The sequence below is a fragment of the Eleutherodactylus coqui genome, chromosome 9 (assembly GCF_035609145.1).
Source record: "Eleutherodactylus coqui strain aEleCoq1 chromosome 9, aEleCoq1.hap1, whole genome shotgun sequence".
Lineage (NCBI taxonomy): Eukaryota > Metazoa > Chordata > Amphibia > Anura > Eleutherodactylidae > Eleutherodactylus > Eleutherodactylus coqui.
Genome location: NC_089845.1, coordinates 82,108,868 through 82,132,394, shown reverse-complemented (window position 1 = coordinate 82,132,394; position 23,527 = coordinate 82,108,868). Strand labels below are relative to the sequence as shown.

General features: G+C 41.8%; 1 protein-coding gene across 3 annotated transcripts in view; it reads right to left on the bottom strand.

Moving 5' to 3' along the window:
• Nucleotides 1–293: 293 nt before the first annotated feature.
• The window catches only part of TMEM241 (transmembrane protein 241), a 109,583-nt gene continuing 86,349 nt past the window's right edge, over nt 294–23,527 (bottom strand). Inside the window, exons 14-16 of one of the 3 annotated variants that reach the window (XR_010786717.1) lie at nt 12,116–12,180; nt 6,331–6,407; nt 294–1,846 (exon numbers count right to left, since the gene is read on the bottom strand). Coding sequence is in view for 2 of the 3 variants with exons in the window: in XM_066579623.1 (XP_066435720.1) it covers nt 1,786–1,846; nt 12,116–12,180 (126 nt within the window). In the remaining variant the exon portion in view is untranslated. Of the gene's footprint in view, nt 1,847–6,330; nt 6,408–12,115; nt 12,181–18,098; nt 18,197–23,527 lie in introns of those variants that run through there. The other 2 variants (XM_066579623.1, XM_066579624.1) reach the window with 2 other exon arrangements.

Genomic DNA, 23,527 nt, shown 5'->3' with positions numbered 1-23,527 from the left:
CAAAAATGCATATCACAAGAAGTCTGTATATCGTAGAACTACATTACATTGTCACAGCACCTTTCATGTCCATTTACTACTTACTAACACTTACCTCTACTCAAGTGGTAGCCAACTGGGAAAGAAGGCAAGTGCTTGTCAGGTAACCTGAACTACCACAAACTGCATGGTACGACAAGAGAGAAGTTAGAAGAACAGAGTTAAACAGATTCTGCAAACGGTAGGTAACTCATTCAGGTATTTGCGTGTTCACTTACTGTAGTGCTGCGAATAATAGCATTTACACCGATACATAAAGAATGGAATATATTTTATTCAGTACATAGACCTGTAGATTTAATAAAATATGCTATTTGTAATGGCAGAAGATTTGAGCACAGAAACACAAACAAATTGTAGTTTACTAAGAGACAAACACAGAGACAATATTGTGGTAACTTCAGCAGGGATCCCTGTCGATGATCCTTTTGTTTATACGAATTAACAATCTAAGAGCTCTTTCACAGGAGCATGACTGCTAAACTTCCTTCCTCTTCTCTCCTCCCCTGTGGCTGATTGCAATGGGAGGAGGTGGGACAGGGGTGGAGCTAAGCACCGCCCCATCCCACCTCCTCCCATTGCAGGCTGCGGACAAGGGGCGGGAGCTTAGCTCCACCTCCTCACCGCCCCTTCCATTGCAAAAAGACAGAAATGAAGAAAGAGGAGGTGAGCCGAGGAGGGAAGGGGCAATGACATGGTGGCCTTTGTGCACCCGTTCACAAGTTTTTATGCCTGAGATGGTGGCATATATCGGCCGGCTGTGAAAACGGCGGCCAATATACGCTCGTGTGAAAGAGCCCTAGTAGCGACATTGCTCTATTCCCCCATTTGGCATGATTATTATGCTTGTTCAACAAACATCATAAAAATGGTTTCCATTCATAGTATACATGGTTTCTTCATCTAATGTCCTACACGTGTATCAAGCAAGTTATTAAAAATGGATGCCATTCATACCAATGACTTTTCAATTAACTTAGCTGACAACACTCCATTGCTGGCCATTAAGTCTTAGAAAATGGACGGAATGAACGGAGATTGGAAGAATAGTGTGGTCACAAACTTTTAGAGTCAAATGCTAAAAACTGGACGTTCTAAAAAAAAAATAAAATCTGATATTTTACCATAAAACCCACTCCCTCCTGCTCAGCAGGACCCTTCCTTCATATACAAGCTCGTAAGGAGATGGTATACCACAGACTCCTTGTCTGGTGCAAATAAGAGGAGAACGTTATCAGATAACCAGCATAGGAACCAAACCAGACTGATATCCAAGTATTGTCCACTGTAGGTGCCTGAATGTGGAACCGCCTATATTTTACATAAATTATTAGCTCAACGGGGTAGTTGAATGTTATGTCAATAGAGTATTATGTGAAGGCTGGAAGTAGATGACCATTAGTTTGTTGGTGTTCATAGGTTCCTCCAAACTCGGTTGTAGCATGCTGGACACATTACCTTAAGTGGCAAGATGGACAGTTTTCTTCCTTCTGGAGGAGAGCTAATTCACATCATCTTCTCCCATGGAGCATTGCTTTAGAGGAGCTGTAATTTAGCTGGATTTCCTTAAGAACCACCACGGCTATCCCCCCACCCCTTCCCAAAGCATCATCGTCTAATGATACATATGTCGGCTTTAGTCCTTTCCTTGTGTAATACTGTAGTTCACCAGCACACGTTGTGAAGTCTCTTGAGGTCATCATGGAGAATCCAATTCTAACCAAAACTAGATTTGTGAATTACGGCTCATGTACCCATCTTCTCTGTATACACGAAAAGGGCCTCTCCAAGAGCGCAGGTCAGGAAACTGTGGAAAAATACAAAATAAATCCCTTCACAGCGGTTCTTCAAATAAAGCACCAAAACTGATGTCATGTCTATTAGAATTTGGTCTTGCACAATTTCATTACATTCAAATTAAAAACACATTTAAATTGACAACGTCAATAATAGTGACATCACCCCTCTGCTATTCATAGTAATTACACAGAATTACAAGCAGATACATACCATGACTGCATGCAAAGATTTTGCAAATAAGGTCGGATTAACACAGCCGTATGCAAGTTGTGCCGGAGAAATTTGGCTGCAACTCACATCAGACAGCGCATAGACACCCGGCCGTGTGCTGTTCTATCTCCACATACACTGCACCTTGCCATGTCCTATCCTTATGCATGAAAGGAGTCCGGAATAAGACATTCAGCATTGTTTTCACACCGAACTCCTAAGCTAGCCTGTATTCTGTCCATGGAATACAAGAACAGCATGTAGACCAAAATGACAGTCCGGTGAATTGGCCTTAAGAAAAACAATAAGAAAAGTCTATTCTGAAGGTGCACAGTAAGGTGGTAGTAGGTGTCCCTCTAAAATCAGTGCTGTCACAGTGTTCAGTGATGAGTGGACCTCCCACGGAGATGAAGAAATCCACGGCCACAGCTGTGCCAGAGGATCGCGATCTTCTCTGTATGTTGTCGATGGAGCCGCCACTGCTGCCGGCCCCCATTGACCACAAGGTGAAACAACTGGATGTGACCCTCTGGAAAGAAGTTGCCCCAGAAGATCTTTCAGCAGTGCTTTCTGTAAAGATCCTGTGAAGCTGTAGATGTCATAAGCTGCCTGGAAATCCATGAATGAAGAACCCACCAGGGATCTAAAGAATGGCTGGGACTGGGTCAGAGGCGTAACTTGAAGCTCCTGGGCCCCAATGCAAAATCTGTAACAGGGCCCCCAATTATAATGCTTTATTCTTGGTACTGGGCTACCTATATGGAGAAGAGAGGCCTTATGGGCCCCCTTAGGTTCCTGGGCCTGGGTGCGACCGCATCCCCTGCATCCCCTATAGTTACGCCTCTGGACTGGGTGTTACACAGCACTAATATAGTGAAGCAGTGGTTTGCATTGCTGTGTCATGTGATCTGCATTAGAAACTATAGGATAGCGTTATCGAGGATGACTGGACAGTGTGAAGAAACTGGAACACCAAAGAATATCCACACACTATGGGGTAACTAATATCTGACTAATGATCTGGTGCTTGGATGTTTTGGCACCAACTACAATGGTACTATGCAGACAAGTAAACCTGATGTGCTCTAAATGTATTTAACTTTTTGCTTCACCCTTAACCGGTTTCGTTGCCAGCTTGACCTTGGCCAGTTTCCATATTTTGCATTTTAAAAAATCCATGTAAAATCAAAATGAAAGCACTCTTGGAATTAAATCGTACATCCTACTTAACAATAAAGCTCCTTATTATGAAATAATGATAGAAATAATTGTAGATGTAATTTGAAGAGAGTTGTGTCTGGGCACTCAGCCCTTCACAGCATGTGAACCTCTTGGAAGTTTTCATTTTTCATGCTCCACTGCCATCTACATAACACTAATCATGATAAGGGTTCTTCTCAAGTGTTTGATTCCATTCTAAGGACCAATACGAAATAGTAATCCATAATCCCTGGTTGATGGGGAGACAATCTGCCCAGAAACAAATTGCTCACATGGCCTTGATAACAGTTACACGCTTACAGAAAAAAAATCTATCACCATGGATCTCTTTTACTTTTCATTGAAATGTGACTCTTCTAATTAGCATTACTTAAAGCGGTATTCTTATTTGGGCCATTTCTGGTATGAATGCTAAAAGGGTGTGGGTTCCCCCTCTGGCCCTTTGACCTTTTAGGAGAACAGGGTTCCTGTATTAAATACCAATTAGAAAATGTCTAATTTAGTGTACTACAAATTCAAGCCAATAGACTAAAAAATGTGGGCAGTGCTGACAAACTTCAGCAAAAGATTTCCCACTCTGTGGTTACAGAGCTCCACATACTATGTGTCCACTTTTTCCTTCTTACATTGAGATCCATGCCTGGGAAAGAAGCCAAGTTACAAGTCATGTAGATTAGAGTAGATCAGAGCAGCCGGATTGTACTGCTTCATGAAACAAGTCAGAAGGGGCCTTCCTCAAACCCACTAGAGTAACGGGGTCCGTAGAACTCAAGCTGAACATCTTTATATTGATCCACCAGCTTTTATCTTCCCTGGTCATGCTGCATGTGGAAGACGTAACATTTCCACTGCCGGCAATTAAATGCATGTCGCTGGTCATTACAGAATAAAAAGTCGGTAACACTCAAGGGGATATAAATTCTTCTACATAAGCAATTAAAGGTTTTCCCGTTTGAAAACTTTCCTATAAAACTACACAGCCTTCTTTCCTAGGAGAGAACTCCACTGTTGTGACCTCACTTGTAGGCCACTAAAGTAACTTCTAGTTAAACGGTGTTCACACTTCATTTTTGGTGTAGGTTATTTGTCCAAAACTGAATCTAATTTTCAGAAGAACTGGGGAAAAGTTGTTACAGCACCCATGAACACCAGTTATGGGCTTTGTACAGCCACCACTCTGAGCTTCCTCTGGTGTAAACCTTAATGAGCATTTGATATGCTTCATAACACTGTTATTGATCTTGTGCCAGTCCTCTTCTACCAGATTATGAATCTGCGATAATCGTTGCATGTAAATGTACCCATCTTTCACTTTTCTGCCGAACGATGAACCTCAGTTCGGCATGAAATCTATTATTTGGCAGAACAACTGATGAGCCGAACCGCACGCTGTGTTCTGCCCGGGGAGCGCTGATTACATTGTCCCAGCTGTCAGCCCCATGGCAGAACAAATGGAATTTATTCAGAGAACAGCGGGTGGTCTGCTCTCTGAATACATCTCCCAGTAGCTCACACGCTACTAATTGGTACTAATAGGCATTAGTACCAAATACTAGTTTATGCAAAATGATCGCTCAAAAGCCATCTTTTGAGCGATCATCTTTGAGTGTAAATGCATCTTTAGACCCTAAATGGACTATTGTGGTTTGAACAAGATTACTGTTAAAGACAGGATACCCTCTTCCACCGATTTCACCAAGCTAGAACTTTATGGAGCCTAGAACTTGATCTGAATGGAAGACTAAATTCATTATTTGGGATGGTCATCTAATAATGCCTTTCGGAATTTGCAATGCTCTAGCAGTCTTTTAATATTTCTTAAATTCCACTTTTCAGGCGGTCCCTTTCCAATACATCTTGACCGATTTAGATGACATTCTTATCTAATCCAAAGACTTGAGGTCTCATCATCTCCTGCTTTGTTCAGTTCTGTGTGCATGAAAATTGCATATGAAACTAGAAAGTTGCCTGCCTGAGTGCCAAGTACTCTTCTTGAGTTACACAATTTCCTCTGGGGATATTCGTATGGATTCTGTAGAAGTTTGCGCCGTCCTGAACTAATCAGTCTTTACATTTTAGGGCTCTACAGAAATTTGAAAGCTACACAAATTACTGTTAACACATTCAGGACTTTTCTCAGATCGTTGTACCACTCATTGCTTTAACGTGACAGAAGCAAGTATCCATGACTAAACAGAAACAGCAGTACCAGCTTCCAATCATCTGAAAGAGGTATTCTGGATATTCAAAGTGAAAGTTACAAACTTCATTAGGCGATAACAAATTGGTTTGGTGATCTAATGTTATAACTGGTTTTACAAAGCAGCAAAATATTGATTTACCTATGGGTCCACCCCAAGGACAAGAACACCACACACCGGTGTTATAGTGAATGGAGCGGCCATTGTGACTAACACTCCATTCAATTATAAAATACTGAGGGAAAACACCTGAGCGCAATGCTCCAGTCCCAAGACCCGGATAGTCACGATGGTCATTAGTTAGATTGTGCAACCCAATTCTTCTTTCTCCCTAGCACGAGCTTGGAAACGTTTTCGTCCTTGCTGTTCTTCGCATAGAGTTGACAAGGTGACATTGGGTACCTAAGAGTCACAATCCTATGTCAGATGTAAATGTCCTTGGCATATATGCCCACTGGTAGTTTCGGGTGCAATGTTTACAGAGCCTTACACTGTTGGGATTTAACCCACTGCATAGTATAGCAGTTCTATGTCTAGTCGGCTTGCCAACATTTAGTCTTATTTGTTGATGACATTAGATAGCTCTGTCTAATGTGTTTGCTGTACAGAAGCTGTGAATCTTAGAAAAAGGGATAGGGAAGCTTTACTGAAGATATAATGACTTTTACACAGGCAGAGAATCTCATGATTCCCATTTGCCTGACGAAACAGGCTGGTGACGTCATCACCAGCTTGTTTGCGTTCGGGCAGCCCGTTTAGTCTGCATGATTCTTGTTGAGAATCGTGCAGTCCTCGGGCACTTATCGTTCAATGTTCACAGACATCCCTATACTGAAAACCAATTGATCGACCCACATACCTCAGATAAGACAGTTCCCATCCTAAGCACATCAAAAAGTCCATCATCTACAGCGAGGCCATCAGATATATCCGGATCTGCTCCAACCCAACAGACATTTGAGAGGAACATTTACACAATCTCAAAAAGACATTTTTAAATCAGGGCTACCGTCCCACTTCAATTGATGACCAAATCACCAGAGCCACCAGAATACCCAGGAATCAACTACTCCAATACACAGAGAAGGAAGGAAATAATCGTGTACCTCTAGTAGAGACCTACAATTCACAACTAGAGATACTAAGGGAGACTGCAAAGAAACTCCATCATATCCTACACAAGGATGACAGTCTCCAAACCATATTCCTGAACCCTCCCCTTCTGTGTTACAAGCAACCTCCTAATTTGAGGAACTTTATAATCAGGAGTGCATTACCCTCTAACACACAAAAAGGAACATATCCCTGTAATGTAAGGAGCTGTAAGACCTGCTCACTTGTACTGACCACGGACAGGATGCAAATCCCCAACACAGCAGGACTATAAGATCCCAGGGACATTCACATGTTCCACGTCGGATGATGTGTACCCGATCCTGTGCAATAAATGTCCTGTTGGGGCCCTCTACGTTGGAGAAACGGGACAAAAACTTAAAGTGAGGATGAGGTCTCATCGCCATACAATTAAACAGAGAACGATAGAATTCCCTGTGGTGGAGCACTTTTCTAGTCACAGATATAACTTGGAACAAATAAAAGTTATTATATTGAAAGGCTATGTCAGATCACAAAGCCATGGATGAATTTGGGAATACAAAATTTATAACAACTTTTGACACTTTCAACAGAGGCCTAAATTCTTCACAAGGATTCATGTGTGACCGGGAAGTATGAGACATCTATAACACACATAACACTGCTGACCTGATGATCTCTTAACACTAATTTAGGGACCATCAAACCTTTACATCTAGGTTTGTATTTCTGTTATATTCTTTTAAGTGCAAATTAATCCCACCATGTCTTTGCCTTGTCATAAGTACAGTTAGGGCCAGAAATATTTGGACAGTGACACAAGTTTTGTTTTTTTAGCTGTTTACAGAAACATGTTCAGAAATACAATTCTATATATAATATGGGCTGAAAGTGCACACTCCCAGCTGCAATATGAGAGTTTCCACATCCAAATCGGAGAAAGGGTTTAGGAATTATAGCTCTGTAATGCATAGCCTCCTCTTTTTCAAGGGACCAAAAGTAATTGGACAATGGACTCTAAGGGCTGCAATTAACTCATAAGGCGTCTCCCTCGTTAACCTGTAATCAATTAAGTAGTTAAAAGGTCTGGGGTTGATTCCAGGTGTGTGGTTTTGGATTTGGAAGCTGTTGCTGTGACCAGACAACATGCGGTCAAAGGAACTCTCAATTGAGGTGAAGCAGAACATCCTGAGGCTGAAAAAAAAGAAAAAATCCATCAGAGAGATAGCAGACATGCTTGGAGTAGCAAAATCAACAGTCGGGTACATTCTGAGAAAAAAGGAATTCACTGGTGAGCTTGGGAACTCAAAAAGGCCTGGGCATCCACGGAAGACAACGGTGGTGGATGATCGCCGCATACTTTCTTTGGTGAAGAAGAACCCGTTCACAACATCAACTGAAGTCCAGAACACTCTCAGGGAAGTAGGTGTATCTGTCTCTAAGTCAACAGTAAAGAGAAGACTCCATGAAAGTAAATACAAAGGGTTCACATCTAGATGCAAACCATTCATCAATTCCAAAAATAGACAGGCCAGAGTTAAATTTGCCGAAAAACACCTCAAGAAGCCAGCCCAGTTCTGGAAAAGTATTCTATGGACAGATGAGACAAAGATCAACCTGTACCAGAATGATGGGAAGAAAAAAGTTTGGAGAAGAAAGGGAACGGCACATGATCCAAGGCACACCACATCCTCTGTAAAACATGGTGGAGGCAACGTGATGGCATGGGCATGCATGGCTTTTAATGGCACTGGGTCACTTGTGTTTATTGATGACATAACAGCAGACAAGAGTAGCCGGATGAATTCTGAAGTGTACCGGGATATACTTGCAGCCCAGATTCAGCCAAATGCTGCAAAGTTGATCGGACGGCGCTTCACAGTACAGATGGACAATGACCCCAAGCATACAGCCAAAGCTACCCAGGAGTTCATGAGTGCAAAAAAGTGGAACATTCTGCAATGGCCAAGTCAATCACCAGATCTTAACCCAATTGAGCATGCATTTCACTTGCTCAAATCCAGACTTCAGACGGAAAGACCCACAAACAAGCAAGACCTGAAGGCTGCGGCTGTAAAGGCCTGGCAAAGCATTAAGAAGGAGGAAACCCAGCGTTTGGTGATGTCCATGGGTTCCAGACTTAAGGCAGTGATTGCCTCCAAAGGATTCGCAACAAAATATTGAAAAAAAAATATTTTGTTTGGGTTATGTTTATTTGTCCAATTGCTTTTGAGCTCCTAAAATGTGGAGTGTTTGTAAAGGAATGTGTACAATTCCTACATTTTCTATCAGATATTTTTGTTCAACCCTTTAAATTAAACATTACAATCTGCACTTGAATTCTGTTGTAGAGGCTTCATTTCAAATCCAATGCGGTGGCATGCAGAGCCCAACTCGCGAAAATTGTGTTACTGTCCAAATATTTCTGGCCCTAACTGTATGTGTGTGTATATATAAGCATGCTTCTTTGGATCCATTTCATTATGCCTTGATGAAGGACCCTGTGAGGTCTGAAAGCTCGCATTAACATTATGTATTTTTGTTAGCCATTATAAGGTATCTCTACAAGATTACTTGGTTTCTCTTACCGCGAACAATCACACTATATTCCTATGTAAAACACTGAATGAGCACAATAAATGCATGAGCCAGTGATGATTTTTATGCCGGCTGAAACGGAAGACTAACGAGAAGTGCATAATTCTCGTTAGTCATTGGCTTGTATTTAAAACCGAACGACTATTGTTTAGTTTCTTTTGTTTGAACGATAATATTCTGTGTACATGGGGCTTAAGACTGAAGGAATGGGAGTAAAGGTTACACATCTAGGTTTTCAAAAGGGAAAAAAAAAATCATAGGAGGAGATTTTTAAGAAAATCTGTCACCACAGAATATCCCACCCCCAGATTCAGAATATGTAATTGTGATATTTTTAGTCACTTGAGCTCGAAGCCCACAAAGGGTTCACATGCTGTATGATAATGCATATGTTAGAAGACAGATTGGCATCACACGAACTATGTATAATAAATATGACACAAGTGCAATGCGATGGGTTGCAAAAATAGATTTTCTAGAATTTGGGGAAAGGTAGGACAACTAAAAGATTGCACTACACCTATTGAAAACCGCATCACTTTGTAAATCCATAAGCAATATTTTAAAATTGGGCAAGCTCAATACTTGTGAATATTAGTCAAAATCAGCACTAAACCATTTTAGAAGGAAACTTCTGCACCAGCGGTTTTGTTATTTGACAGAGAGATCCGTGATTCGGATTGTGTAATGGAACCGAGCCGACGAGAAAGAATCCAGTGATGGACAGGAGAAAATTGAGACATTTTTACCAAAGGGAGCCGTAGACTGCTATGTATATTTCAAAGAGTCTTCTATTAGAAAGGCAAACAGAACAGGAGACACACTTTAGATTTCCCATTTCCTGTGGGTGAATTCTGGTTTGAATTTGCTGTATTCTTTATGGTTTTGCTATTTGAGGTAAAATCCGTGAGTTTTAGTTTGTGGTTGCAGTGTTGTTACTAGAAAGAGAACATTTTATTATCGAGGTCGTCTGCTCTTTGTCTACGTTAACATCACTGCTATGCTCATTCCGCAATATGGTATGGATACATTTGATGTGATTGGAACCGGATACTTTCTTTTTTCCTAATTCTCTTAGTTTTAGTGTTTTTTTATGTTTAATCTAATAAAAGTTTTTACATAGACTAGGAAACGAGAGACGATTCTTAGAGATTGTGTTACACGAAGGGGGAGAAAAAAAAAATCAGTTACACGTCATCACCAACTGAAGAATCTTTATGAAGTGGAGAGGGAAAAAACAAAGTGTTATCTTAGCGTGTGCCAGTATTGGGCTCTAATTAACTTCCTGACATGAAAACAAAGATCCTTTCTGACACTTTCAAACAACTCTCTGAAATTAAGGAATTGTGCTCAGTGCCAACTATTGCTGACAACTTGTCTGTCTCCTGTCCTTGAGAAGTTACTTCCAAATCTACCATTCTGTGATTTTCTCGCCCATGTGAATGCACCCATAGATGTGATTTGCTGGTAGGGTACACATGCATATATCGGTGCAGAATATATGAAGCTTAAAAGGAGTTGTCAGAGTGAAATTATATAATCCCAGTGTGTAAAAATAAGAAACCAGCTAACACTCACTTCTCCTCGCTCCCTGCAAGTTGTCCATTGGCATTCTGGTTCTGCACTGTGGCATGTTTACAGGCTGCAGCAGCTTGTGTATGGGATAGTAGAGGCTGCTGCTGGGACATTAAAGGCTGCTGCAGCCAATCACAGAGCTCTGTCATTGCTGCAGCAGCCTGTGATGTCCGGTACATAGGCTGCTACAGCCTATAAACAATAAGTCACAGCGGAGACAGGGAGCTGCTGACAAGGGACAGGGAAGGAGCTAGGAGAGGTAGGTGTTAGTTTTTTGTTTTTTTTGTTCTTTACACACTGAGGGATGATATAGTTAGGTACAATGCACACGGGCATATTTGCATTGCGGATTCGGAAGCAGGCGTCCGCCTCCAGATTCCGCAGCAAGTACTGCCCATAGACATGCTATAGAAAATTGCTTTTCCCTGTCCACGAGCAGAAATCAATTACGATTTTCCACTTGCAGAAGGAAAATCATAGCATGTTCTATTTTGGTGCGGATTCTGCACGGACGGTTTCCACTGAAGTCAATGGAAGCCATCCGATCTGCGGCCCGTCCACAGCTGTCACTGCGGGCAGAACATGGAATCCACGTCATTGCCTAGTTACGGTGCAGCATCATCTGTACTGCGTATGTGCGCCGGCCAGCACATCCGCATTACAGATGAAGAACACTGCGGACAGGTACGCAGGTCATCAGCCGGGCACCAGGTCGGATTCCGCTGCAGTATCCCGCATACGGAAACCGGCCCGGCCATGTGCATTCGGCCTTATACAAATAGTTTAACTCTGACAACCTCTTTAAATAGCAGATGTGCCCACAATAATCCTGCAATATGTAGCTCCACAAAGCTCTCGCTGAGAACAAGGGCTGCCATTGTAGAGGTGCCATTGTATAGGACTGAATTTATACACAGCAGATTTGGGCTTAGTGCAGATAATATAACATCTTTACAATATGCAGATCTTAAAGGGGTTTCCAACTTCTAGCTGTTTTGTGGCAGGAAGCAGACAGCTCCATGCACTGTGCAGTGGTCCAGGTTGGTACTGCAGGATGAGTCCCATTCACTTCAGTGGGATTCAGCCTGCAGTACCAGCACTAATCACTGTACAATATATGCAGCTGTCCACTTCCTGCAGCAAAACAGCTAGAAGTGGGACAACCCCTTTTCTGTTCCGAACAACGTCAGGGGCAAAAGCAGAAGATCCCAAATCATGGAGGTTCATGCAGCATGCTTATTCTACCATGCAACTTTGATAGATTTGTTTTAAAGTCTGGGTAAAGTAAGCAGGTTCCCTCTTTGTATGAACATTAATATGATTGCTATTATGTCATAAGCACTAGAAAACGTATAGAACAGATAATCCTTCCTTACCATATAGCCAGAGGAACATTCAGGGATATTTCAAATACAAACAGTGAGAAAACCGCTGTAAGAACCTGAAAAAAGAACAAAGAATAAAATTAAAGTCTAATTTACAAAATTATGTTAATTGAAGTTTTAGCATCCAAATAATAATCCTGAAGACAAGTGTGGAACATTGTGGAGAAGGGTCTTATTCTGCATATATTTATAGGAGATCAGTCACATTGAAAAAAATGTAGTATAACTTGTAATTTACAGATTTCAAATCCTCGTCAGTTTTAGGTTTAGGAGTCTATTCAGTGACCCACCAGTATCTTTGCATGAACCCACAAATAGGAAAGGGTGTTAATAAGTAAGTAGGATCACCCTTTAATTTCTGAGATAAGAGTTCCGTGTTTTGGGGGTCTCTGTGTAACAGTAGAATATGTGGAGAATGAAGATGGACATGGCCTCCAATTATTCCTTTTTTTTTTACATTTCATTATTCTGTGGTTTGTAATTTTCTGAATGCATCTTTAACCCTTTGCAATCCAATTTTGGATTCAGGGTTTCCTAGGGGTTTTTCTCTTTCTGCCATTATACAATGGCGCCACCTGCTGGCTAGAGCAAGTACTGCGGTATTGAACATGTCGGAGTGGCCCCAACAATAGAGCGGCCAGTAATATACAGTAAGAATACCCTGCTGGATGTCTTCCGACATCGGAAGCTGTACAGGCTTTAATCAGAATGTCTTTAGATGTCAGAAAGTGGATTGAAAAGGGTTAAAGAAAAAATTGTAGTAAATGGGCATAACTGTAAATACAATCAACAGCAAACATTGTTTTAGGCATTCAGGATAATACACCATAAACAGAGGCATAACTTGAAGCTTCTGGGCCCCAATGCAAAACCTGGAATGGGGCCACCAACTATAATGCTTTATTCATAGTACTGGTGCAACCGCATCCCCTGCATCCTCTATAGTTACACCCCTGACCATAAACTAACAAAATGCTTCTAAAAATGCCAAAAGAATCATTTAGATGAATTATTAATCCCTGCAGTAATTCTGCAGACATACAAGAACTTCCTACTTCATTGTGTTTTGTGCATTGTAAGCAAAAGAGAACATGGTCTTTTTGTCTTACAATATATGTAAGAAGAATTAACCATCACAATGGCTGGCCAGGGAGGAGCAGCTTGGTCTCCTATGTCCTTGCTTGACTTCCTGACCAATGCTAGGTCACAAGAAAGGATCACAGGTTGAGGCCAGGAAAGATCATGTGCCTACTCGTTTAGAAAACACAATTAAAAAAGTTGGCAGTCTAAATGCAGAGGGAGTGATTTGGCCTCTTTACTTATTGAGGAAAGTTACCAAATAATTGTTCAGATCTTTCCACTAAAATATTTGCACAATGGCTGCTTGAACTGTTTGGGAGGATCTAGAAACACACAATTCATTATTATTCTTCAGCAGAGTCAATAGTTTTGCTTGTTAGTGGACAGTCTTATCAATAATCTCTCGATCTGAAACTTCATTTCCTTCCAAAATTTAATATCACGAATCGCTACCTAAGTCCAAGAACAATAAAATAAAAATGTGTTTCTGGTACTCTTGTACAAAAACAACAGCTAGCAATTATTGATAAGGAGATGGTATGTAATAACTATGATTTGGTAAAGTCTTCATTCGAGTTAATAGTAGATCTTGCAAGTGTTCAGTTAACAGAACTACTTTCTTAGGCAATTTAAATTAGGTCAAACTAAAGGTCCTTTTATATACAAAGATAATCTCTCAAACTGTCAAAAGACAAACATTTAGTGATGTATTTACATAAAGTATTAATGGCTTTAATGGTCATTAAAAACGTCATCATCTACATTTGCATGTAAAAGGACCTCCAGGAGTTGTTTGCAGAGCCCAGCTTGTATTTAAACACACATTCAGCTGTGCAAACAGCTGCAGGCACATTCCATTGTTCTCCTGGAGGCTAGTATAAACATTCCGCAGGGAGAACATCCTCTAGTCTATTAAAAGATGAGCGAAATACATTCAAATGGTATTATCTGCTCAGTCTTTCAGCGGCTGAACGCTGGATTTTATGTGAAGTACAATCCATCGTTCAAATGAAAGGTGCACAATGCCCGCGTTTACATGTAACGATTATCGCTCATTTTCGGACGTTTGAACAAATTTTGAGCGATAATTATTGCGTGTAAAGGGCCTTAAAACTGGCCATGGACATCAGATAACTGTTGATTGAACAATGCATTTAAGGGTACATTCACAAGTAGCGGAAATGGTTAAGATTTTACGCAGTGAAAATCCGCACTAAAATCCCTATCAAAACCGCGTCAACCACCATGCAGATATTGATACGGTTTTTGATCCACAACAGTTTTCACCACTTCAATTCAAAAGCAGGAAATAAATTCTACTGAAAAGGGGAAAAAAAACCAACTCAAATTAGCGATTTTCAGAGAAAGCTATCCCGTGTAAAGACGGGACCCAACAGGTTACTACTGAGTGGGAAGTCGCTCAGTCATCACTAACCGCTTTGTTTCAGCTCGCTGAAACAAAAGCAACTAACAGGAGTGAGAACTCGCACACTAAACAGGCAGTCAATCATTTGTGGACAACTGCCTGTTTACAGTGAATGGAGGCAGGAAGACCTCTGGTACACTACACCTCTATTCATTGAATGAATATCACTTGTATGTGAAAGCACAGGAGTGATAAGTTATTGCCACGACTATCGGGAGCTTATGCTCTAACTCATCTATGGGTGAAGGTTTGTGTATCTCAAGAAGTCTATTGGAGGGAAGAGTAGACTTTTTAGAGGTCTAACCCCTTAACGCCACAGGGTGTAAGTTTATGTCCTTGCTGCAGGGTACTTAACGCAAAAGTAAGCTTACGCCCTATGGATGGCGCTGGATCAGAACTAAACCCATGTGATTGCACAGTGGGAGTCGGCTTTTACCGAAAGCCGCCTCCCTCTGCAACGGCGGGGGCACATGAGGACAGCGCCCCCCAGTGTTAACGCCCTACATCTATGTAGATCGCGGCATGTAAAGGGTTCACAGAGGGAGGTGCCCCCGCTATGATGTCATTGCAATGTAATCACGGAGGGCCGACGAGCTGCCATGACAACAGAATGCCAGATACAGGCGTCCTGCTTTGCCATTGCCTATGATCACTATTTCAACTAAGAAGGCATTGCAGTACAGAAGTCCTGCAATGCCTTATAATAGCGCCCATAGCTGCTATGGTTCAGGTCCCCTTCAGGGATGTAATGAGTGTAAAATTACAAAAAAAGAAAACCATAAAAAAACAAAAAAAAAAAAAAAACACAATTTTTTTGCTTGTTTTGCACTACTTATATGAAAAAAAATACAAAAATGTAAAAAAAACAACAACAAATATTTGGTATTATCATGTCCATAATGACCTGTAGTATAATTTGAGCACACTTTTTATCATGTGCAGCAAAAACCGTAAAAAACAGAGGGAAAATGCTTATTTTATTCCTTTTACCTCCCAAAAAGCGCAATAAAAGCGATCAAAAAAATCCATACATACTCCAAAATACTACATATGTACTACAAATAAAAACTGCTGCCAGGGACACTAAAAACAAGCCCTCACAGAGCTCTGTATATGGAGAAATAAAAAAAAGGTTATGGGACTTTCAATGCAGCAATGTAAAAATACAGTCAAACCTCTAGTTTAGTTGGTAATCCGTCTGAAAGCAGTCGGCTAAACCTGAAGCCAATGAAACTAGAGGCAATTATTTCCATAGGAATCAATGAAAATCCAATTAATTCATTCTAGATATTCCAAAAAACTATTTTTGTACAGCATTTAGCGCTGCTTTTTCAGCGGTGCGCTAAAAGCTGTACAACGCTTCCATTCATTTCAATGGGGCTGTTCACACAAGTGTTTTCGGCCGTGCCTCGCCCATTGAAATGAATGGGCAGTGATTTCAGCAGTGCTGAAAACGCGGCACAACTCGGTACCCTGTTTTTGTCAGCACTAAATACCCTAGCTACACTGTCTGAGAGAAAAAAAATAAATAAATACTCACCTTGCAGGTGCCGTCGGTGTCCTGGGGCCGCTCACCATACTTTCATGCAGGCTGCTGGGCACTTGTCAAGTCGGCAGAGCATCTTGCTAGTGATGGGGATTGAAATCCCCCGCCTTCCGCAAGAGATTGCTCTGATTGACTGAGTTGGCTGAGTGACAGCATTTATGCATGAATGGCTGTGATTAGAGCAATCCATGAATGGCTGTGACTGGACAGCGAGGTCACGTAGGCCAGCAGTGAAACTAGAAGCAGGCAACGTAAGTAGAGGCGAATTTCTGCGTTGAAGGATCGTCGAGATTGAAAACGGGCAAAAGAAGAAGGCAACGAAAGTAGAGGGATGACTAATTATAATTTTTAAAAAAAGGTGTTTCATTGTGCAAAAGTGGAAAAACCTAAAAAAAGATGATATTTTTAATATCGTCGTAATCATACTGACCCGCAAAAAAAATGTATTATGTCGTTTATGCTGTATGATTGGTGCCGTAAAGCAAATTTTAAAAACAATGGCAGAATTAATGTGTTTTCTCTCCCTCCTCTCAAAAACAAAAAAAGTAATAGAAGTTTTACAATACATTATATGCATCCAAAAATGGTAGAGTACTTTGTTGGCTAATACGTTGGACACAGTGGGATCTTAACTTACATGCAAGGGATAAAGGAAATTATGTGAAGTTTATTCTATGCATAGCAAGGATACAATAAGACAAGTCTGCGACACAAAAGAGTTGTAAACATGTTCGTTCTTGGATGTGTGCTACACAAGAACTTCCTTACCTTCCAGGAGGATAGATGGATAAGGAAGAGTTACATTATTATACATGAAGGAATACTTAGCTCTAAGTACGTTGCAACCAAGTGAGACCAAGTTATCAAAGTTATTTAGGGTGAATTCAAATGCAATAAACCTGTTGCAAAATCTGCATGTCTTACATGTGAACTCGACACACCATTGCAGCAGAATTTCTAAAGCCATAGCAATTATACACCAACGTGTAGATTTTGTGGCACATTTTTCTTCCCTTAGGCCACCTGCACACGAGCGTTCCAGATTCCACTAGCGGATTTTCACGCGCGTATGGTACCTAAATGTGCTTGCGGATAGGTGCGGATGCGTGAAAAATCACGCGCGGATATACGCGGATGTGTTGCGGAAAAAAACGCGCAGAAAAACCAGCAGACACCCCTTATTGTAAACCCAACCCCTAGAGAACTGCCCATTCCTTGGAAAACCGCTTAAAAACCAACACCCAGACTCAGTTTTGTCCCTCTTGCTTGTGCGAGCACCGTTAAATTATTCTGGCAACATGCTTTCACCCGGTGAGCAGATGTCTTTGTGGGCATGGTTGATCCATGTAACTTTTTTCAGGCGCTTCTCCAGCGTGACTTTATTTCAGTCACTGCAAAAAAATTCACAAGAGGAATTCATTACTACAGATTTTGCATTCTTACATCCTGCATTGGCAAGAAATACTACCCATCTCCCTCTACAAATTTGCCTGTGAAGCTCTGCTGTGTGTTGGGACGCCTCCTACCATGCCTACTTCCTGTAGTCATAGCAACCAGTGACTCCATCCGCAGCTGCACTGCGGATGTACTGCGTGAAAAAACGCACCCATTCACTTGTATTGGAGGCTTCACGCTCAGAATCCGACCCAAATTAGAACAGGTCGCAGATTTTTTTCACGCGCGTGAAAAAACGCGATACAAATCCGTCCGTCTGGGGACAACTGCGGATCCTCATAGGAGTATATTGGCTGCGGTCTGGGGCAGATAATGTGCCTAAAATAACGCGCTGGAAATTCCGTTTGTGTGCAGGCACCCTTAGGCTCTGTTGGCAATGATTTTTGCAAAGAAAAACAATGAAACACCAAAAGATCTGATAAGTTAATGGGACCCATCAGGCACTTGGATAACCACTATAAAGTCTGTGGCATCCATCAACAACAGAACCCACGACACTATATGGCTTCTACTTCCAGTACTGCAGAGGACTCGCATCCTGGCGAGACAAGGTGGATTATTTTGCCTGTAAGCGTTATATTACCACTTTATAAAGAAGATTCTCAAGAATCTATTAGGACCAAAGCTTAAATGAAAAAAAAAGCAACAGCAAGCTAAAGATCCTGTAGGGACTATCAGAAGTGGTCAATGTTGTGGCTTCCAAAATACAAATGTCTTTACATAACAATAACAGTGTTGGCTTGTAATAGTCTGCCAATTATTTCCCTGTATACAAGACAAAAATGAGACCTAATAAAACTTCAATGCATATGTGTATATAGTATATACCAGTTACTCCAATCAGGATCAAGAAATGAATGGGAAAGGGACAGTTGGAAATGTCCTGGAAAGAAACCCTATAACAGCCTCACTGGATGCAGACATTCGGAATGCTGCCAGCAGCAAAAATGTAATTAATTTTCAAATCCAGATAGCAAAAACAAGATAAAGAACATACCAGCCGGTGACCATGTTCAGGTCGTACACATTCAACATAAAGGGCAATTTACAGAGCCCAAGGGATGAATAAGGCCAAAAAGATCCAAACCCTAAACCCTTGACACAGTTCAAGAAGATTGAAGGCTACCAAGTTCAGAGAGGGGCACAGTTAAAGGATGTTTTCGAAGAAAGCCAAGATACGTCTGTTAGAACTATTAAAAGGGACCACAAAACTTAGAAATAAGTGGAACAAATAAACAGGAGATACTTTTGTTTTTCTACTTATTGAGTGGGCATATTACAGAATTGTTCCTGCTCCACCCTAGAGTGAGAAGGCCAAAACATTACTGTAACAAGCAGACACAGTAAATATGGCTGGATGAATGTTGTCATTTATATATCATGGTAACTGTTCTTTGTACGTTATATTAAATGTATAAGTATAACACACAAATGTATACACTATATAGAGCGGATATCTGCAGCAGAAGACCTCTAAATGATCACGGAAGCGAACTGCGTATGGACGCATATGCGTGCGGAAGGACAGTGTAAGAAGGCGTGGAAGAATGACTGTAAGCAGGGGATGACATCAGAAAGTTGCCCAACCCCCTGGAAACACCCTCCTATCACTCAGGCGACATTCTCTTGTGCTGTCGTGGTGGGAGCTGCTCTGAGAGCCTTCAGGTTGGGATACTGCTCTCTTGGCTTGGCTGGTTTTATACTACTTTCTTTGAAAGTAGTATAAACCAATTTTTAAAAAAAACAAACAAAAAAACCCCACTTCTTTTTGTGGAGGAAGAGCCCGGAAGAACAAGCAGAGATTGCAAACAGCAGTCTGGATGGTGTGTTCCTTCCCAGACTCAGTCCTGCATTGTCTGCCCACAAATTCCTGCTTTCTTTATATCATTTGTTATCTGGTTTCTTAGCAACTTGCGTACAAATTAAATTGCGTATGCATTACGGATCGAGCGCATCCATAGAGATCAATAGAGCTCATACGAGCGGAATCCGCAATAAAATAGAGCATGCTGTGATTTTTCTTGTAGATATGATACCTTTTAATGGTCAATGATACACGATGTTAAGGCAAGCTTTTGGACCTCACAGGGTTCTTCATCAAGGCATTCACAATTCCTACCCGCAAGTGTGAGCGAAGCGGCGAAAGTCAATGCATTTCAATGCCTACGTATCATACGTGCGGAGGGCAACCGCGGAATCCGCAATTCAAACCCGCTTGTGTGAGACCAGCCTTATTGCCGTTAGGTTAACCTCCATGTAATCTGAATGAACATTATGTCCTTTCCGTTTTATTTGGAGCGCACAAATCACAGCTGGAAGATCCGTTGGATATTGCACAATATTATCTCTGAACTGAAGCAGTACTTGAAACAACAAAAACACGAACACACATTCGCTGAGGAATGCCAGCTGTCTGTATTCTCAGACGGTGAGTAAATACGTTCTTGGGCATTCAGCACAAGCATCTCCAATAACTAACCAATACAACAACTGGGGTTTCTCTGCAAGGAACACAAGCCGACCGAGGGCAGGGGTTAATAATGTGCGACTTGGCAAAGGTCACGCTGAGACTTCACTCTAGGCATGATATGTTTTCACATATTGCATCATTTATTTTATGGTGCCCGATATGTATTAAACATCTGAGTGGTTTTAGATGTAGACATCTGTATTAAACAGTCATACAGGTTAACCCTACAATACACTGAGTCTAATCATGTAACAGAACCTGAATACCAGGCGATGAAGGCATTGTTAGTTGATACATGTGGTCCCTTTCCAGATTTCAGATGCATATAGTGCCATCATGATCGTGTCCAGAAGTTATATCTTCGTTTGCAATGGGAGGCTACATATAGGGCGTAGACTTTGGAAAGTCACCCACACCCTCCCGATACGACACGGGACATCATGTTCGGACAAATAATAAATAATCAGATAAACCGGTTGACTTTGTGCAACCGCTGTTCTTGGTTGACAATGATTAAAGCCCCATTTACACGCAAAGATGATCGCTCAAAATTTGTTCAAAAGATGCCGTCGTGAAACGCGGTGATTGGAGTCAATGAAAGTAAATAGACTTTCATTGATCCGTTTACATGAGCGTGTAAAAACTTTGTCGATAACACATGAAATAGATCGCAGCGTGCTCTATTTCTCTGCATACCACGCAGCGTGAGCCCTATACTTTTGTATGGGCAGCATATGCAATGCTGTCCATATGCAATAGATTGCATATGGACGCCGATTCATATGCAACCCCGCTATGAAACACAGCAGAGAATTTTAAGAAAGACAGTCACACCGCGCATGAACATGTGAGCTGCCATACGCAGTCTCTGCCGGCTCACACAGACCGGTAAAACGCTGCAGGACTCCTGCAGTGTTTTACGGATCCAGTCGTGTGAATGAGATACCCGATATAATTTCCAGCTAGTGCGAGTCCACTACAAGTGATGAAAAAGTTAATCATGCTGTCCGAACAAAGGGCATCCCGCAGGGTGAGACTTTGAGTTTTGCTAGAACATTTTTTAAATCACATGTGCTTCTAAATAACAACTCCACCCTGAATATTTCAGACAGCAAGTGAAGGGCAACATGAGAGCGTCAGCCAAGCAAGACGCATGTGGCAGCACCTCCAGCGGATAACGGCCAAGAAACACACTTCCCCTTCCGATGACTAACGAGAGCCGGGCTGCAGAATACAAACACAAATCAGCTTCATCTGACTCAGCTAGAAATTCAAATGTCTGGGAATGAAAAAACAAATGCTTGTTTCCTGTATCCTAACAAAAGCTGGAACCCCAACAGACTATAGGTCTGGCCTTCACTTCAGCGTAACGTAAAGGCCTTGTGAAGGGCTAGGAAGTTTTTCTTGACTGCTTAGAATGTTATAAAATAAGCTATATTCACTTGTTGGATCCACCGCCATGCTGGCGCACTAGTCCTCCCCGTTGATCTTTATTATGTACTGCAGCAAATTTCTCTGATCCCGTTTGCCTGCCGCATACTGGATTTATGGGATTCTCCTTGACATTTGGGACTTTGTCATCTTTCGGTGTCCGATTGTATGTTTTAACCAGCCAAACTGAAGAATGGGTGTGACCCCGAAACGCGTTTACATATAGGCATGTGACCCACTGCAGCCAATTATTGCCCTCAGTAGTCTTGTGCCATTCAACACAGAGGCCAGTGATTGGCTGCAACGATCACATCACTACTGTAGCATGCAAACAAAGCCCAGAAAGGAGGATCAAATGGGTAAGCATTAGAGATGAGCGAGCATACTCGATAAGGCAAACTACTCGAGCGAGTAGTGCCTTATCCGAGTACCTGCCCACTCGTCTCTAAAGATTCGGGTGCCGGCAGGGAGCGGCGGGGGAGAGCAGGGAGGAACGGAGGGAAGATCTCTCTCTCCCTCTCTCCCCCCCGGCTCCCCCCTGCTCACCGCCGCAACTCACCTGTCACCCGTGCCGGCACCTGAATCTTTAGAGATGAGCGGGCAGGTACTCGCATAAGGCACTACTCGCTCGATTAGTTTGCCTTATTGAGTATGCTCGCTCATCTGTAGTAAGCATGACTTTTTTCTATGTTTTCATTGTAGAACATTCCAAGCAGTCAAAAAAAAAAAATCTATAACTCAGACCACTTCTTTACGACAGCAAAGATCAGAGCGACCTCCGGAAGAAAAATATAGCCAATAACGTACTGCTTCTATATGACTAGCAAACTCCTCTGATTATATCCAGAGTGATGGTACAGTATCTAGTATACAATCAATAACATGACTTCAATGCTTCCCTTTACTCTAATTAAAGCGATTCTGTTATCAGGTTCATTGCTTTCCGAACAACGGGCAGCATGACCCCCGGGCAGGTATATCTGCTGCCCCCGTGGGTGTTTTATTCGGACACGCTGAGGCGTTTCAGAATAAATGCATTTTGAAGTTTGGCTTGGAGCTGAGCCCAAAGTTAGCTTCCCCCGCCCGCTACATACAGACTGGCAGTTCTCTCCCGATACATAAAAGGGGAGAGAGCTGTCAGTTTTCCTGCTGCAGGCAGGGAGGGGCCAGCATGGCCCGCCTCCGTGACTCGGAGCTCAGCTTAGCGTTAAAATGAAATAGGCATCCATGTAAGAGTCTGGCTTAGACAGGGTCAAAAGTTAAAGACCCCTCCCTCTATATTGCTCATGTGCCCAAATTTAACAAATAGACAGGATTTGTTTTCAGTGGCCATTAAAGAATCACCACTGAAGTCTGTGATTGGCTGAGAGGTCATATATATAATGAGGGGCACGAGACTGGAGCAGGCTTCTTCCAGGTTCCAATTGGGTCTTCAGCACTTGATGTAACATGTTATTTCTATTATATAGATTGTTACAACCTTTATGATAAATACCATGTTATCTAAATGGCACAGTGAACGGCGCAAGAAAAATGCAAAAAGTGACAAGTACATTTTTTCCCAATCCTCCCACCATTGAAAAAATACAATAAAATGTAATCAGTTATATGGTTTTGTTAAAAAATATGACTGAGAGAGGCCAAGGTGAGCCACCTTAGATTTTTTGTAATAGCAACCAGGAGAATTATTCCCAAGACTATAGCGTACTACAACTGCCCCGACCCGAGAGATGTGGGAGCAGGCGAATCAGATGCATGGAAGGGGAACTACCGCATATCAGGGTGTGGGTGGATTTCAGGTCCTCAGTTGAACTTGGAGATGGATAGAGTCAGGAACCGTATGAGGTGATGGTACCCTGTTCTTGGGAGTAGACCCTGTCAAGGAGTATATCCTACCTTCACATCCCTCACCCTCTTTTACCCTCCTTTTTGCTGCACCTTTCCTTCTGTCCCAGTTTTTGAGGTTGTTTCCCAGTTAATATAAGTCTCCAAGTT